Genomic DNA, 15,470 nt, shown 5'->3' on the forward strand with positions numbered 1-15,470 from the left:
ACTATACTATCTCGTTTTTATGACTTTTTATGCCTTACTATACTATGACGTTTTTATGACTTTTTATGCCTTACTATACTATGACGTTTTATGCCTTACTCTACTATGTCGTTTTTATGACTTTTCATGCCTTACATTACTATGTAATTTTAATGAATTTTTATGCCTTACTATACTATGTCATTTTTAGGACTTTTTATGCCTTACTATAGTATGACTTTTCATGCCTTACTATACTATCTCGTTTTTTTGACTTTTTATGCCTTACTATACTATGACGTTTTTATGACTTTTTTTGCCTTACTATACTATGACGTTTTATGCCTTTCTCTACTATGTCGTTTTTATGACTTTTTATGCCTTACTATACTATGTCTTTTTTATGACTTTTTATGCCTTACTATAATATGTCGTTTTTATGACTTTTTATGCCTTGCTATATTATGACTTTTTATGCCTTTCTATACTATAACGTTTTCATGACTTTTTATGCCTTACTATACTTCGACTTTTCATGCCTTACTATACTATGACTTTTTATGCCTTACTATACTATGACGTTTTTATGACTTTTCATGCCCTACTACATTATGACTTTTTATGCCTTACTATACTATGACGTTTTATGCTGAACTTGACACCATATGTTGGACCTTCTGTTGTTTATTGGGTAAAGAATTAACTTAATAACTATAACCAAATTACCATAACAAGAATAAGTTAAATTTGAAGAATTGGAGGTCGGCAATACTCACACCTGTGCAATATTAAACACACCAGTAGTTATACTCAAAGACATTTATTTACATGGAACAGAGTTAAAACTAGTCTAATCTAAAGCATATACAGGTGTGGGAACACAGAAAAAGGCAAGTTTGCCGATTCAAAATGGTCGCTGTGACCACATGTCCGAACAAAGAAGACTATAGAGGATGGCGGTAAACAAAGAAACTAAATATTACAACAACAAGACATTAAGAAACATGTACATTAACAGAGGTTAAGGGTTGTGCTGCTTAACTGTGCTAGGTGAGGTTATACCCAGTAAGTTCATGTTACACAGTCAAAACCAAGACAAAGAGGTCCTTTCCAGTGTTGTTGAAGAGTCCAGTGAGTTTGGTGGCTTCCTGGTGGAGTGAAGTCCTGTCTGGCTGTGTGGTCTCTGCGTTGTCAAGGAGGACGTGGATTTCATGTTAACTCTAGACTTTATGTCGTTGCCGCTGGCGCTGAAGTTAACTTGTTCACTCTGTTGTGAAAAGTAGAGTAAGGGAGTGTTGCAAGAAAGCTGTGTTTTCCTGGTAGCCTTGTGCTGACCTGGTGCTGGGAGCCTGGTTGCTCCTCGAAGAACCGATAGGGAAGAGGAGCTGCTGCTCCTGAGCAAGCCCAAGGAGAGAAGAGAGAACAAATACTATAATATGACATTTTATGCCTTACTGTACTATGAATTTTTATGCCCTATTATGACTTAATGCCTTACTATACTATGACATTTTAAGCCTTACTATACTACGACTTTATGACTCACTATACTACGACTTTATGACTCACTATATTATGAACTTTTCATGTCTTACTATACTATGACTTTTTTCCCTTGCTATACTATGACATTTTATGCCTTACTATACTATGACTTTATGAACCACTATATTATGATCTTTTATTACTTACTATAGCCTGACTTTTTATGCCTTACTATACCATGATTTTTTTCATGACTTACCATACTATAACTTTTTATGTCAAGATTGACACCATATGTTGGACCTTTGGTTGTTTATCAGTTTATTGGCTAAAGAATTGACTTAATAACTATAACCAAATCACCATATCAAAAGTAAGTTAAATTTGAAGAATTGGAGGTCTACTGAGTAGTGGTTGGCAATATTAAACACACCAGTAGTTATACTTAAAGACATTTATTTACATGGAACAGAGTAAAAACACAATGTCTAATCTAAAGCATATACAATTGTGGGGACACAGACAAAGGCAAGTTGGCAGATTCAAAATGGTCGCCGCGACCACATGGCTGAGCAAAGAAGACTACACAGGATGGTGGTAAACGAAGAAATTACTCAAAATGGCCGCTGAGACCACCTGGTGTGTGGGGGAGGAAGGTGTGAGTTTCTATGTTAGCCTAGCTCATGTAATCTGAAGGTACCAGCTTAGAGGGAGGAAGTTAGCTGCATGCAAGTTCTACAACTGAGATGTGCTACACGTATGTGTGTGAACATACCAGTACCCAATTAACTGTGTGACTAACCACAACCTAACCGAATATTACAACAACAAGACATTAAGGAAAATGTACATTAACAGAGCTTAAGAGTTCTGCTGCTTTACTGTGCTAGGTGAGGTTATGCACAGTGAGTTAATGTTACACAGTCAAAACCATGAATAAGAGGTCCTTTCCAGTGTTGTTGAAGAGTCCAGTGAGTTCGGTGGCTTCCTGGTGGGGTGAAGCCCTGTCTGACTGTGTGGTCTCTGCGTCTTTGCGTTGGTAAGAGGATCTGCTGCTCCTGAGCAAGCCCAAAGAGAGAAGAGAGAACAAATCTATACTATGACTTTTTATGCCTCACTATACTATTTCGTTTTTACGACTTTTTCTGCCTTACTACACTATGACTTTTTAACGACTTTTTATGCCTTACTATACAATGTCGTTTTTATGACTTTTTATGCCTTACTATACTATGACTTTTTATGACTTTTCATGCCCTACTATATTATGGCTTTTTATGCCTTACTATATTATGACTTTTTATGCCTTACTTTACTATGACGTTTTTATGACTTTTTCTGCCTTACTATACTATGACTTTTTATGCCTTACTATCCTATGACGTTTTTATGACTTTTTCTGCCTTACTATACTATGTCGTTTTCATGACTTTTTATGCCTTACTATACTATGACTTTTTATGCCTTACTCTACTATGACTTTTCATGCCTTACTATACTATGTCGTTTTTATGACTTTTTATGCCTTAGTATGACTTTTTTATGCCTTACTATACTATGTCGTTTTTATGACTTTTCATGCCCTACTATACTATGACTTTTCATGCCTCACTATACTAATTCGTTTTTACGACTTTTTAAGCCTTACTACACTATGACTTTTTAACAACTTTTTATGCCTTACTATACAATGTCGTTTTTATGACTTTTTATGCCTTACTATACTATGACGTTTTTATGACTTTTCATGCCCTACCATATTATGACTTTTTATGCCTTACTTTACTATGACTTTTCATGCCTTGCTATACTATGTCGTTTTTATGACTTTTTATGCCTTACTATACTATGACTTTTCATGCCTTACTATACTATGACTTTTTATGCCTCACTATACTAATTCGTTTTTACCACTTTAAGCCTTACTACACTATGACTTTTTAACAACTTTTTATGCCTTACTATACTATGACGTTTTTATGACTTTTCATGCCCTACTATATTATGACTTTTTATGCCTTACTATACTATGACTTTTTATGCCTCACTATACTAATTCGTTTTTACCACTTTAAGCCTTACTACACTATGACTTTTTAACAACTTTTTATGCCTTACTATACTATGACGTTTTTATGACTTTTCATGCCCTACTATATTATGACTTTTTATGCCTTACTTTACTATGTCGTTTTTATGACTTTTTATGCCTTACTATACTATGTTGTTTTTATGACTTTTTATGCCTTACTATACCATGACTTTTTATGCCTCACTATACTATTTCGTTTTTACGACTTTTTAAGCCTTACTACACTATGACGTTTTAACGACTTTTTATGCCTTACTATACAATGTCGTTTTTATGACTTTTTATGCCTTACTATAGTATGACTTTTTATGACTTTTCATGCCCTACTATATTATGGCTTTTTATGCCTTACTATACTATGACGTTTTTATGACTTTTTATGCCTTACTATACTATGACTTTTCATGCCTTACTATACTACGACTTTTCATGCCTTACTTTACGATGATGTTTTTATGACTTTTTATGCCTTACTATACCATGACTCTTTTATGCCTTACTATCCTATGACTCTTTTATGCCTTACTATAACTTTATGCCTTACTACACTATGAAATTTTTTACTTACTATACTATGATTTTTTTTGCCTTACTATACTATGATTTTTTTTGCCTTACTATACTATGACTCTTTATGTCTTACTATGACTTTATGCCTTACTACACTATGAATTTTTTTACTTACTATATTATAATTTTTTTTGCCTTAGTATACTATGACTTCATGACTTACTATACTATGACTTTCTTGCCTTACTCTACTTAGATTTTTTTATGCCTTACTGTACTATACATCATCTATACATCTTAAACTTTACTATACTATGACTTTTTTTATGCCTTAATATACTATATTTCATGACTTACTATTCTGAGACTTTTTATGATTTGCTATATTATGACTTGCTACATGTTGAACTTTTCATGCCTTACTATACTATGACTTTTTTTGACTTAATGTACTATGACTTCCTCTCCTAAGACTATTTTATGCCTCATTATACTATGACTTATGATATATGACATTTGTCACTATATCAAGAGTGATTTTACATGTTTCTATTTGCTTTCTAATAGGTTTCACGTCATTTTTACACATATAGGCTATACTGTATATACATAGAATATATATTCATATCTACATTTATGGAACATATGTACATATATTACATTTCCGTATGTGCATATCTGAATGTAAATTCACATCTTATATGTTAACAAACCTATTGGTTGACGGCCTTAAAAAGTCAATGTCTTTTTTTTTGGAAGTGTGGCAGGGGTTGTTGTCCCTACCAATGTCCCTACCAACCTACGCCCTTGGCCAAATTCAAATTCTGCTAAGGGCCCCATGAAGGTTTGGGCCGGCTCTGCCCAGCATGCATGTGTATTTGATGAGATGAAATATAAATCCTGAACAGGTTTTCAGTCCACCTGCATATCGTCACACTGTGGGCAAAAAACTGGAGAAGAAATAGAGAGTGTATCCCAGCATGCTTTGGGCAAGAGGCAGGGTACATGCTGGAGAGGTTGCCAGTTATATTGTGTGAGGAAACTGAAATGCTCTGAGAAAACCAATGCAAACACAGGGGCAACATGCAGAGATAATGAAAATTGTGATTTTTGGTATTTGTGATTCTAGCGGTGTGGCTCCAGACTGAAATATTGCAACAATGACTTTGGTGATCTCTGATTTTTCCTCTAGTGTCACTGTGAGGTTCAAATTTTTGGTTTCAAGGAAATATCTCAACAGCTTTCTTTTCCTCTTCTAACATTTTATGGTGCAGCATTGTCCATGCAAAATTTTTATTTGTCCAATACCTTTTTACCAATACCTTACTGTTTAGTGCTAATTAGCAAATATTGCTGCTCTTTTCCAAAGTGGCACATTAGCATGCTGATGTTTAGATTCTTCTGAAACAGGTGCATGGAAAACCAACCCAACATGCATAAATACATTTTTAGAGAGACCCAATCCAAGGAGGACTCCAGCGCAGCTAGTCTCAACACAAATAGACAGAAGGATGATTAGACCTGAACAGAGAGAGAAGAGAACACTGGCAGCAGCATGATTCGATATTGGTTAATACAAACAACAATCTAATAATAACAATGACAATAATGATGTCTTAAGAACTGCTCTGACTTGGGTCCTGGCTCAATTCTGTGAGTGAGGCCATGAAGACTTCTATCTCACAGACACACTACTGTGGCTGGGAACTATTGCACTTACATTTCCCTTGATGCAACTCGAACACTGATAGTTTGGTCAGAGATTCAAATATATTATAATAGTAAAGGCCACAAAAGGCTTTATACAACTCTTTTTACTTACGCAATTGTAGTATTCACCAAGACCTGTGAACAGACTTTGATGTGTGAAATAGGTTCCCCTTTAAAAGTAAGTCAGTGAAGATTTTATTTTGTTAAGAGGTCACGTTTAGTCAAATATTACAGAACCCTCAAATTGTTGAGGTGTTTACTTTTGAAAACAAAAACAACAAATCCTATTAGATAAATAATATTCCTGGAGTAATTGCCCTGCAGCAGTTGCTCTCAGTCATCCTCAGCACCAAGCAAAAGGCATAAAACCTACCTGACACATCTGAGCCCTGCAGGAGCTGATGAACCTTAACATCCTTCAACGTGCTGTGAAGCCTGAGTTCACCCTTCACATGTAGCAGTGTGCTCCACTTCCTGCTTTCTAGGAGACAGATACAGAACACCTTTGAACTAAAAATACTGTAGTTGGTGAAAAAAAAATTATGGCAGTAATTTTTTTTTTTATGCCAGTTTTACTGCCATGCATTCATTTGTTTTCCCTTGGTCTTTGTTTCTCTTCTCCCCTTGCATTCCCATTACTTTCCTCTATAGTATTTATTTCAGGGCGTAATTACAAAATGATATGTTTTATAAAAAAGCATTAGCATATCAAGTGAATGTGTCTGAACCCCTGCAGTGCACAAGGCTGTGATTTTCCTCCTCGGTCCAACTACATCCTAATTTCCGCATGAGGATCAATAATGTTGGATCTCATTGTGTGCGTTTCTCCCTCTCCTCAGTAACACTCCCATGTGTAACATTAGCTGATAATAACACAGAATGCATCATCTTCACATGCAGAGATTAACATCACCAGTTGCTCAAACTGGGTCTTCTCCAGGGATAGAAAATCTTTCTGACCTGCTTGTTATTTTAGTTATGTTCAGACCAAGATGTTATTCTTGCTCGCTAGCCAGAGTCTGAGTGGGGTCTAAGGGTACTGACATAGCAAGTAACCCTGCATGAGAAATCATCAGACTTCATCACTGACTCGGATGAAATGATGACCAGCTCTGTATTATGTGTGTGTAGGTTTCCCAGATAGACTGACTGAACAAGTCCAAAGAATTTTAATGTTTTCAGCTGAGCCTAGACCCAAATTTATAACAAACATGAACAAAAAAAACTATAAAAGTATGTACTAATATGTTAAAATATCTTCTATTTTAATTGTGTTTATTGTATTGCATCATTAAAGTTGGGAGAAAGAAGAATCTTTCAAGGCTGATAAAATATACATGCATTTTGTATCAGCTTGTGCAGCTCTTCGTTAAACCTAACATGTTTACACTCAGCACCGTCCATCAAATTAAAATATTCTAGATGTGTATATAAAATGATGCACAAGACAGCCTCCCAGAAATCAGATAGACACCATTGGCATCTTAGTTAACTCCTGGTATCTCCTAGAATTTAAAATAAAGAACTGGGTTTTGATCTGTGTGTGGCTGTTTTAAGAGGTTAATACCAGGTCAACATACTGATAGTATAGATAGGATTTAAAAAAAAAAAAACGCTTCTCAGCTCCTGGTGTAATTTGTTCTGATACAAGTGGGTTTCTGACCTGCACAGAGGACTCTGTCAAGGGTCAGTTTTTAGCTTTAACTATTTGTGCAGTTTAGTTCCAGCAAGACCATCAAACCTGGATGCAAGTGCGTATATCTGATGTAGACTTTTGCAGGTGTAATGTGATATCAGCAGCAATCTCAGCAGCACATCATTCTGTCTTCTAAATTGTGGCTTTAATGTGAAACCCCATGCTGTATTTTTTATGCACAGAGCATAAATCTGATCTTTGTACCTCCTCTGCCCTTGTAGCTCCACATCGCAGCAGCAAACGGCTACGTGCAGGCTGCAGAGCTGCTTCTGGAGGGGGGAGCTCGCATGGACCTGAGAGATTCAGATGGATGGCAGCCTCTTCATGCTGCAGCGTGCTGGGGTCAGGTAAGGTAAACACAACAGGAAACAGGAAACAGAACACGCACAAAGGTTTCTTTCCATTAATGTAATTTGCTACTGTTGTTGTGCTTTCAGATGCATGTGGCTGAGCTGTTGGTGTCTCACGGAGCCAGTCTCAATGCCAAGACCTTCCTAGACGAGACACCCATCGGTATATTTGCACCTCAACAATCTCTCTTATCAAACCACCTGGTGATGGGGGGTCTCACTTCCAACTTGTTAAATCAAGTTTTACATCAAGCATTATTTCCCACTTAATTCTGATTTAAATCTTTAAACAAGTTTGTATCATTATCAATGTCATGCAATGCATTTTTGTCAGTATTGATAAGTGGAAAATTATAAGTTCGTAAAAAAACAATATTGGAGACTAATGGCGTTGCTAAGATCTACATTTATCTAGACAAACAAACATAAAGGATCTGACATACCCTGTTCTTCATCCTTGTCACTTAAAGATCTGTGTGAGGACGAGGAGTTCAGGGCCATCCTGCTGGATCTGAAACACAAACACGACATTATCATGAAGTCACAGCTCAAACACAAGACCTCACTGTGTAGGCGAACATCCAGTGCAGGCAGTCGTGGGTAAGTACTGACATCTGCTGGTGTTGTAAGCACTTACAAATTGTGTTTATTTTATTGTTTCTATTTTGAAAGAGACATGGGACACACAGATGAGCTTCGCTTGATCCTTGCAATTAAATAGTGACACTAGAGACTTTAAAAGTTAAACAATAATCTAGAATGGAATATTACTACATTTAATGAAGTTTAGAGAAGGCTTTCATATTTGCTTCCCTAGTTGCTTTATCTCACTTTGATCTCCACCTGTATCCACAGAAAAGTGGTGCGGCGAGCCAGCCTGTCAGACAGACACAACCTGTGCCGCAAAGAGTACGAGACAGAGGCCATCGTGTGGAGGGGAGGGAGGGAGGAGGAGGACGACAAAGAGAAGGAGTCTGATCAGGAGAATAATCAAGTAGTTAATGTAAGTCTTCTGGTTATTATGTTTTATTCTTGTCGCCACTTCTTTGGAATTAGGTAAACCTGTAGTTAAACATTACAATTACAGTTATAAGGTTTCTGTCTTTGGAAAGAAGCTGCAACACCAACACAACATTGTAACGTAGTATTTGAAGTGAAGAGTGCTACAGTTGCTTTTTCTCTATGCAGTCACCACTGTTAGCACTATGTAGCTTCAATACACTGAATACAGCAGGTTTAGGACCACTATTTGGATTTCCCAGGGATTAGAGACATTTCTGCTTTTTGTCACAAATGACTCCTGGGATTCACTGAACAACAGTTTATAAGGGGAGACTTTTAGCAATTTAGCAAATAAATTAGCTCTACATTTGTTTGTTTTTTTAGCTTGGGCACCAGAGCAAAGTTATCTCATTCACGCCTTCATGTATTTAATAGAAAAGCCTTATACCGGGATTAAAATAATCCTTATCGATGCCCTGCAGGTCAAACCAGCCGTAGCTGTGGAGCTGCCAGACAAGCCCAAGCTGCCCACCATCCTCAAAGATGGCAGCAGCAAACAGAATGGCCTCATCTCCACAACGACGTCTGTGCCACCACAGCCACCCTCCAATGGCAGCACGCTACCATCGGATAACGGCGGGGTCGTCACCACCCAGCCCGCCCAGGAGGAAGCCTGGCCGAGAGAGCGCGCTCAGACTCTGTCGGAGCTGAAGAAACAGAGGGCTGCCGCCAAATTGTTGAATCACCCCTTGTTTAACGGTCACCTAGGTAACGGCTCCACAGACTCCTTCACTGATGCCAAAACCAACTCCGAGGACCCCCGCATGCCGCTGGTCTCCTCCAATGGCAGTGCAGTTTACTACACACCAGCCAGCGGTGACCCGCCCCTCCTGAAACTGAAACAGCCAATAGAAGAAGAGCAGCCGAAGGCACGGACCTGCTGCTGTGTGTCGTAGCGCCGCAGTCAAGATGAGTGTTTGCACAAAGAGGAAGGAAGAAATGAATGTGCCGTAGGAGGGAGGAAAGAAAGGCATGTTCCTGTCTTTTAACGTCCTGTTCCTCCACTTCTTTGAAACTTCTTCCAGAGAAGACGAGTGGCCTGAAGAAGGTCTAGAAACTTTTCTTCATACCTCCCTGTCACGTGACTCCTGTTACAATTGAAGAAACCTTCCCCCCAAATGGAGGCGTGTTTCAAGTCTAGAAGAGAAGAGGAAAGGAACTGAGCACCGCCACTGTTTTCCTCCAGATGTTACTTGGATTGTAATTCCTTTTCATACATGGAGTCTCTTTTCAGGACATGCCAAACAGATAGAGTGTGAGATTCGCTGTTAAGAAATCAATTTTTTTTTCTTTTCTTTTTTTAAAGCTTTTCATCTGGAAATGGTAAAAAAAAAATGTTGAATCAGGAGAGTGGCGAGGATATCAAGGTACTGCATGTTCTGCCCTCAGAGATGAAGATGGAAGAGAAATGGATGGTTGTCTTGTAATTAAACATTTCCTTCGTCAAAACCACAATGTTATGCTTTTACGCCATATTCGTATGATTTTCAAAGGCCATCCTACAGCAATCCAGATGTATTGTGCTACATCGTGTTGTATTACCAACATATCAGAGAGAGCTAAACGTAGCAAAAAGAGATCCGAGACATCTCTTCTGAAGTCTCCTTCATATTGAAATGTTGCCTGCTCAAGTAAAGGGAAGGAATGCCATAAAACAGTGTTAAAATATTCAGGAAGTGTACTTCAGGAAGTGTACTTCTTACCACAAGAGGTAACAGAAAAGAGTATAGTTCTGCACTTGTGTTTGAAACTGTCACTATATTCTGTCAACTGTGCTTCACCTCACCGTCCTCCCATATCAAACCTAAACTGACAGGTCATGCTGTTTTATGCATAATCCACTTTGTGCTCACTCGTACAGACATGGTTGAAAATTCCTGTACGTTTTCTTTATTTATGAAATTAATGTAATGTGTAAAAAAACAAAAAAAAAAACAAACAAACAAAAAAAACCATTATGGTTCCTAAAGTTGAGTGTATTTATTATTTGGATGGTGTGTGGAGAGTGTGAATGCAATATAAGATGAGTTGGAGAATCTTCCAGCAAAGCACCTTCTGACATGGAAAATCAAACAGATACAGTGAAATAAGGGTTAATGTCTGCTATATGTACATGGTATTAAAAACACAAACAGGCCGTCCCACTGGGATGGACTCATATTTGTGTCACTACAAATAACAGTGTTATTTGTGTATGTTTTGTTTTCTGTTTTATTTTTTGTTTTTTTCCTGGTGGCCATTGTGTGGCTTTATCTTCTCCCAGTCACTGTATTTGTCTTATTAACAGAAACTTTAAATGTTATGTAATGAATTACTGTATAGTATGAGTTTTCTGAGGTTATACATGGACTCAATGCTTGCCTCTGTTTGTTTTTGTTTTTTTTAACATTAATCCAGACTTGGATTTGGTATGTAGCAAGCCCACAGTATCATGTCAGGTGACCTTTAAAGTACCATGTTTTCACAAACAAAAAATATACATTTGGGCACATAAATGTTTGGCAGAATTTCCATAAATTTGCCTCTGTACGCCACCATACAGATTTGAAACGAAGCCGTCAAGATGTAACTGAAGTGTAGACTTTTAGCTTTAATTCAAGGGTTTTAACAAAAACATCGCATTAACCGTTCAGGAACTCCGGCCATTGTTATACACAGTCCCTACATTCTCGGAGGCTCTAATTTGACAATTGACTGGTAGTCAGTTTCACAGCCTGTTCCCTCATTATTTCATGACAAATAAGCAGATAAAAGGTCTGGAGTTGATTCCAAGCATTGAATTTGCATTTGGTAGCTGTTCATGGGAACTCTCAGTATGTGGTACAAAGAGCTGTCGATTCAAGTGGAGGAGGCCATCATTAGGCTGAGAAATCAAAACAAAGAGAGGCCAAATCATTTGGTACATTCTGTAAAGGAAGGAGCTCAGCAACAGGCTGGAAGACAAATAAAGTGGATGATTGTAGAATTATTTCCTAAGTGAAGAAAAAACCCTAAACACCATCTGGCCAGGTCCAAAATAGTCGAGGAGGAAGTAGCTGTATAATTGTCAATGTCTGACATCAAGAGATGCCATCATAAATGTAAATACAGAGGGTTTACCACAAGGTGCCAAACCACTGGTAACAAGAACTGAAAGGCCATATTAGACTGTGTCAGAAAACATGTAAAAAGGCCTGCCCAGTTCTGTAACAAGATGAAACCAGAATGATGGGAAGTGGAGAGTATGGAGAAGAAAAGGAACAGCCAATGATCCAAAGCACACCACATCATCTGTCAAACATGAAGGAGACAGTATAATGGCATGGGCATGTATGGCTGCAAACAGAACTGAGTCAGTGGTGATTGCTGAGAGAAGTAGCAGGATGAATTCTGGGATGTATAAGGCTAAAATATCAGCTCAGACTGAGTCAAATGCTACAAAACTGATAGGACGGTGATTCACAGTGCAGATGGGTAATGACCCAAAACACAATCCAAGAGCTTGTCAAGGCAAAGAACCTGAATATTCTTCAAACGCCAGGGTCTTTTCACAGACAGTGACCCACAAACAAAAAGCAACTGAAGGTGGCTGCAGTAAAGGGCCTGTGAAAATTGAGGGACTATGCATAAAAATTTATGTAATTCCGAAACGTTAATTAAATATTTTTGTTAAATTCCTTGAATTAAAGCTGAGAGTCTACACTTCAGTCACATGTCGTGGTGTACAGGGACAATATTTTGAAAAGAAGTACTAGAAGTACTAGAACAGTTCGAGCTTTCAGGAAATCAGCTTATTTGCTTTTTTCCCCCCAAGACTTAGATAAGAAGACTGATGCCGCTCCCATGTCTGTACAATAAATATGTAGCTGGAGCAAGCAGCTCATTGGCTTAGCTTAGCATTAAGACTGGAATCAGCAGGAAACAGTTAGCCTAGCTCTGTCCAAACATAACAAGATCCTCCTACCACTACCTACTAATCAACATGTTATATCTTGTTTGCTTAATCTGTACCGAAAACCGCAGTGTTGGTTTATGTGCCAGACTGTTTCTTGGAAACCAGCCGTGACTCCAGGCAGACAGGCCAAGAAGCAGTCCAGCACTACACTTTGTTTTCTTGCACAGATTAAACAAACAAAATACAACATGTTAATTAGGAGGCGTTTGAGGTGCTGGCATGCAGGAAAAAAAAAAAAACCTTTTTACAGAGCCAGGCTACCTATTTCCAGTCTAAATGCTAAGTTAACAGACTGCTGGCTTCAATACTGTATTAAAACAGAGACATATGACAAATGGTATCAATCTCCTCATTGAACCCTCGGAAAAAGAAAGCGAATAAGCACTTCTCCAAAATGATGAACTATTCCTTTAATGTAGTAACAGATCCTCCTTGTGAGTGCCAAAGAGTCTTCCGTGATTTCAAAAACAACTTAAAAAGACATTTGAAAACTTTGCGTAAAGGCCGTCATTGTTTGTTAATGACCACCAACCCCTTCAAACATGTGATTACCCAGAATGCCACTACCACTGTTATCCCCATAACATCAACTGTACAGTGTCAAATATTTGTACAGATTCGTTTGTAAATATGTTTGTATTAGTATCCCCTTATCTGTTCCCATGAACTGCATTCTCATGTCCGTGTTGTTACTGTTGAGGAACATATAGGAAAATACAATTACCCACGTTAATGAACAGTGTTAGCAGACATTTGGTTGTTAAGGGGGAAAACTGTGAGACTATGCAGAACCCCCTTCCACTTCCTATAGTATCCAGCAGTCTAAATCTGTCTGGTTTCATCATAATACTTGGTGTTTCCTTTCTGCTGTTCAGTCACCAATGTCTGAATGGTGGAGTTTTTGTGCAGAGGTCAGTTTTTAACGTTGCACTCTCGTAGGAAGCAGTTTAGTTTTTCAACTCAATTTGAGGAAGTACAAATTAAGTCAAGTGGATTGCGATTTCCCCTGGTTTTGGTTCCTTCTTTTGTGTCCAAGGCAGTGACATAATCTTGTTGTGAGTCAGCTGAAATTCACTAAACTCACTCCAGCTCACGTCTGTTCCGGCTGCTGCAATAGACTGAGTTTAAATTTCATATCTGCTTCCTTAGTAGTAAAATTCAATCAGACTGAATTGTAATTTTGAGCTACGACCTGGTCAGTACTAGCCAGAAAGGGACAGTCACCTGTTAAAAGTAACCTGTGTTCTCATGGTATATAAATCAAGGCTTGTCTTTGACTGCAAGCCTCACTGTCTATAAGGATAAGATTATAAAAGAAGAAAAACTACTGATTTTGTAATTACTGGAATATATTGATGGTTGCATTAACATATTTTGAATAAATTGTATATTTTGAGAATTTTATACAGTCTCTTCTGAATTAGTAAAGCATCTTTGTGTTTTATTATGAAATGGTAGAATGTATTTCTTGTATTTTTGATTAGAATGTATCCTGAAGGCCTGAGGAAGAAATGTCATGAATTTTAATTATTTGAACCATGCTTAGTTTATCTTGGCCAGACACATAAATAACACCCTCAAATGTGGATGCATCACCACCATGTTGAGAGAAACTGAGCATTCCTAATGTTGCTTGACTTTTAAAAGCAAAGAAGAAGGGAAGCCATCAAATACAGAAAAGTGAGAAACCTTATGCTAAAAAGCATTTGCACAAACACAGGCTCTGAGTGGCCAAGCCATGCAATCTAGGGAAGCTGCAGATCCACGCCTTTTGACAACAGAGGCAACAGCCCTATAAATGCGAATGTCCATGACTGACTGACTCAGTGAGTGATAGAGTTGAGTGATCAAGTTACACCATTGGTTAACTGAAGGTCACTGAGTCATGAAGTTACACCATTGGTCGGAGAGCCGAGTGTTGAGTTTCCCCACTAGCCCTTGCTTTTTCAAAAATAAATTGGCACAAACAGTTTCTTTTTACAGTGTTGCCAAATTAATGCTAGATTCATAGACTTCATAGACTCAAAAAAGCACCCCGTGACAAATCGAGCAACTTTTTGGACAAACCCTACTTACAAAGAAAAGAGACACCACCACTGCCCCACGAGCAAGAGGCACATCTCTCTCTGCGTCTACAACATCTACGTTCTCAATTTCACACATTGACCATACGTGGTCCAGCCATACACTTGTTTTAGACCTAGTCAGCTTATCTTCTTGTCTGTACATATTTAGCATAATAAATCATATATTTATTTTTTAGCTTTTTTTCTTTTTTTTTTGCTGGTGTCTTTTAAAAGCACAACTTCAGGCTGTTTTCAGACACTTCATTGCTGTAGTCAGGTGAATGTACTGAATGCAGCTCATGTCTTCATGATTCCGAATGAAGGTTACTAACAATTTCTTTAACGCTCAGATGTCTGCTTTCTCTGCTCTCCATCTACATCTCCTATCTGTTCTGAGACAGGCAGAGCCTGGACAATCCTTCACCACACAGCTGTCAGGGTCTTGACCAAGCTTCAACTGTTTCCTTCCTTCCTTTTTTTTCCTCTCTCTTTTTTCTGAACTTCCTCTCATTCACTGGTTCTGGGGTCAGCACGGGTCAATATTTCTCCAGGCTGCACAGCAGTTGTTGCTCAGACCCACAGCAGT

General features: G+C 38.1%; 1 protein-coding gene and 1 long non-coding RNA gene across 2 annotated transcripts; one reads left to right on the plus strand and one right to left on the minus strand.

Annotated features, from left to right (window-relative positions):
• Nucleotides 1-1,903: 1,903 nt before the first annotated feature.
• Nucleotides 1,904-7,759, minus strand: LOC147818754 (uncharacterized). The gene is made up of 2 exons (XR_015437661.1): nucleotides 7,677-7,759; nucleotides 1,904-6,257 (listed from the first exon to the last, which is right to left on the minus strand). It is a non-coding gene; the product is annotated as an uncharacterized LOC147818754 (long non-coding RNA).
• LOC111659808 (protein phosphatase 1 regulatory inhibitor subunit 16B-like) lies at nucleotides 7,662-14,222 on the plus strand. The gene is made up of 5 exons (XM_023412865.2): nucleotides 7,662-7,819; nucleotides 7,910-7,985; nucleotides 8,293-8,422; nucleotides 8,678-8,825; nucleotides 9,307-14,222. The coding sequence occupies exons 1-5, from the start codon at nucleotides 7,760-7,762 to the stop codon at nucleotides 9,778-9,780; spliced, it is 888 nt and encodes a 295-aa protein (XP_023268633.2). The 5' UTR covers nucleotides 7,662-7,759; the 3' UTR covers nucleotides 9,781-14,222.
• The last annotated feature ends 1,248 nt before the right edge of the window (nucleotides 14,223-15,470 follow it).

The sequence above is a fragment of the Seriola lalandi genome, unplaced genomic scaffold, assembly GCF_002814215.2.
Source record: "Seriola lalandi dorsalis isolate HSWRI2012SDOR001 ecotype SW California unplaced genomic scaffold, Sedor1 jcf7180002054488, whole genome shotgun sequence".
NCBI classification, from domain to species: domain Eukaryota; kingdom Metazoa; phylum Chordata; class Actinopteri; order Carangiformes; family Carangidae; genus Seriola; species Seriola lalandi.

What these genes read in the sequence shown, in the direction of transcription:
- LOC111659808 (XM_023412865.2), top strand. Translation starts at nt 7,760, where the DNA reads ATGGACCTGAGAGATTCAGATGGATGGCAGCCTCTTCATGCTGCAGCG. An exon ending in CTGCAGCGTGCTGGGGTCAG is followed by an intron (nt 7,820 to 7,909) that starts GTAAGGTAAACA and finishes TTGTGCTTTCAG; the next exon opens with ATGCATGTGGCTGAGCTGTT. An exon ending in AGAATAATCAAGTAGTTAAT is followed by an intron (nt 8,826 to 9,306) that starts GTAAGTCTTCTG and finishes GATGCCCTGCAG; the next exon opens with GTCAAACCAGCCGTAGCTGT.